The sequence below is a fragment of the Meleagris gallopavo genome, chromosome 16, assembly GCF_000146605.3.
Source record: "Meleagris gallopavo isolate NT-WF06-2002-E0010 breed Aviagen turkey brand Nicholas breeding stock chromosome 16, Turkey_5.1, whole genome shotgun sequence".
NCBI lineage: Eukaryota > Metazoa > Chordata > Aves > Galliformes > Phasianidae > Meleagris > Meleagris gallopavo.
This window is the reverse complement of record NC_015026.2, coordinates 4,947,816-4,950,315: the sequence shown is the minus strand read 5'-3', so window position 1 is coordinate 4,950,315 and position 2,500 is coordinate 4,947,816. Positions and strand designations below refer to the sequence as shown.

The 2,500-nt window shown below is 36.0% G+C and overlaps 1 protein-coding gene across 2 annotated transcripts in view; it reads right to left on the bottom strand.

Annotated features, from left to right (window-relative positions):
* Window positions 1–2,467, bottom strand: part of LOC104913381 (putative short-chain dehydrogenase/reductase family 42E member 2) — a 3,745-nt gene extending 1,278 nt beyond the window's left edge. Inside the window, exons 1-3 of one of the 2 annotated variants that reach the window (XM_010719451.3) lie at window positions 2,122–2,467; window positions 1,282–1,347; window positions 581–644 (exon numbers count right to left, since the gene is read on the bottom strand). In XM_010719451.3, the coding sequence (XP_010717753.1) occupies window positions 581–644; window positions 1,282–1,347; window positions 2,122–2,205 (214 nt within the window). In that variant the 5' untranslated portion in view covers window positions 2,206–2,467. The remainder of the gene's footprint in view (window positions 1–580; window positions 645–1,281; window positions 1,348–2,121) is intronic. The other variant, XM_010719452.2, reaches the window with a different exon arrangement.
* Window positions 2,468–2,500: the final 33 nt, after the last annotated feature.

Below are 2,500 nucleotides of genomic sequence, written 5' to 3'. Positions count from 1 at the left end.
TCAGGGCACCATTAATGCTGACAAGGAGCTGGGTTTCATCTTTCTTGCTTCAGTCAGCCTGATTTTAGGGTGCGTGCCTCATAAGGGTTTGAAGGCTGTAACTAGGTTAGCACAAAGATCTTGAGAACTCATACAGATGTGATAAAACCAAACTCTCTGGGTGAGATTCAATCTAGTGGCACGTGGGTTTGTTTTGTGGGGAGTATGGGAGAAAGGAGTACAAGAAATTAACCCGTGCAGACAAAGCTGGTAATCTGCAGGTATTTCATGGAGTCATGGATTTTTACATAAAACCTTCTACGTCTTCCACAAAGCTGCACTGGTAAGCCCTAGAAACAACAACCAACCCAAATCATCTGTTTTAGTGTGACTTAACTCACAGATCATTCTGGTTTCAGCACACGCACACAGCTGAACTTCACGCAGAACTGTTGCACACAAGATGAGCTCACAGCATATTTTATATGTGAAAACAAGAACTGTGGCCACATTAAGAAAAAAGAAAAGCCTACAACATCATATTACAATTGGGAAGAGGGTTGCTTAGCAGGACAGAGAAACACTGATAAAGTATTTTTACCTGATGCATAAACTAAGGAAGTAGGAATAGGTATCCATGGCTTACTGCAACCTAATCTTTCAAACTGAAAGAGATTAAAAAAAAAAAAAGTAAAAAAACAGTACTGGAGATATTTGTGGAAATATTTACTGATAAAGCAGAAAATTTAATATTTGCTGTTACTACTTGATTATTCACTTTTAGGGGGTTCCAGTTACGTGTCACAAGCAGACACTGTGATTTTCAAGTAGCAGTCTTTAGAAAATTAAAAAACAGGTTTATGATAATTGACTTAAATATCATGGTGTGCTGATGCCAAATTTAATATCCTGACATACTTATGGTTTTGAGCACATCAGCAGCAGCAAAATTAACTTCTGAAAATATTGGATATCAGAGTTATTCTGTATTTTCAGAGTCATAATTTTGATTTATGTTTTTTGTCCACCTAAGATAGCCACTGTTAACAGATGAATGCCCAAGAAATGAGGATGATGGCTATTCAAAGGAGGATTCTGCTTCAGAAGGTCCTTTTATCTCAGTGAGTACAGTGGCTTTCAAGTGATATTTTAAGTAGGCTTCGTTACAGCACTAATCAAAATGAAATTCAAGCAAGAATAGAATGCACACTGAACCCAAATATGTCATTTGCACTCAAAGCCTGAGTTGTGTATAGTAAAATAAATTAATATATTTAGAGATAAAGCATACAGTGTACGTACGAGTGGAGCTAACCATTCAAAAAGGTTGAATTTTTCACCATCATGAATGAAATACACCTGACCACTCTGTTAAACAAGTAGAGAAGAGAACAGGTTAGTAAAAATAACACTGCATATATGTTGACTTCTTTACTTTACTCCTTATGAATAGCTGAAAGACTGTATTATATAGAAATATACAATATACATGGATGTACATACAAGCCAACAAACTGCATGCATTTCCATCATTTTTTCTTCTGTGTGCAATGAAATTCACTGTCAAATGGACAAGCAGTTTGTATGACTAACATACCTTGGTATTAATTGTTTCTTACAGATTTACCTGTACAGAAAGACTGGACAAACTATGCACTGAAAGTAGTGCTATAGATAACTTTTGCTGTTGACACATATTTAGAAGATGGCAGGACGTGTTCTGGCCCCAGTCTAGTTAAAAGTCACTGAAACCCATACAGTTCCATCTGTGTAACAAAGCTGCAAATTATCTCTTAGCAATTTGTTTTTAGAGTTTTAGAAAAAGTAGTTTAATCTACTTTTCCTTTCCTAATCTACTTTTCTGACATCAAATATTCTTTTCTCATCTTCCAGAAATGGCGGATAAGTATCATAAAAACACAAAGATGTAGCTATTCTTGGAGAACTGAATATTTGAGCTCAAGACACTGCACAGCCCGTGCTGCCACAGCTCACGCTGTTCATGGCATATTTGTCAATTAAAAAATACAGACAACACAAGCCAAAGGTCCACAGTATTACTACAGTAGTTACTGCAGTGCAGGATACAGTGGCAGGATCCACAGCCAAATGAAAACTATGGTGTTTTCATTGTTTACTTACAGCTATGTAGTTCTTCTCAGGAGTGAGAGCTTCAGCAGCCAGAATTTGAGCTTGTACAAGGTTCTCTACATGCACCCAGTTCATTTTAGCAGAAGGATCCCCAAACTTGAAGTTAAGTATCCCTCTTTCAATATTCCTCTATAAACATAAAACAACCATGAAACCAAAGCAAGAAATAAGACTGGAAATAAGATATGTTGCTCTATCTCCTTTCATCAGTATTTTGGTTTAAGTTGTATGCAAGCAGACATTTGAAATATCATAGAATGGCCTGACTTTTATAATTATAGTAAGCATTACATTGTAAAGCTGGACTTTTATGTGTTTGTATTTAAAAAGAGGCTTTTTTAATGTATTATGCATTCTTTATAGATGTCAT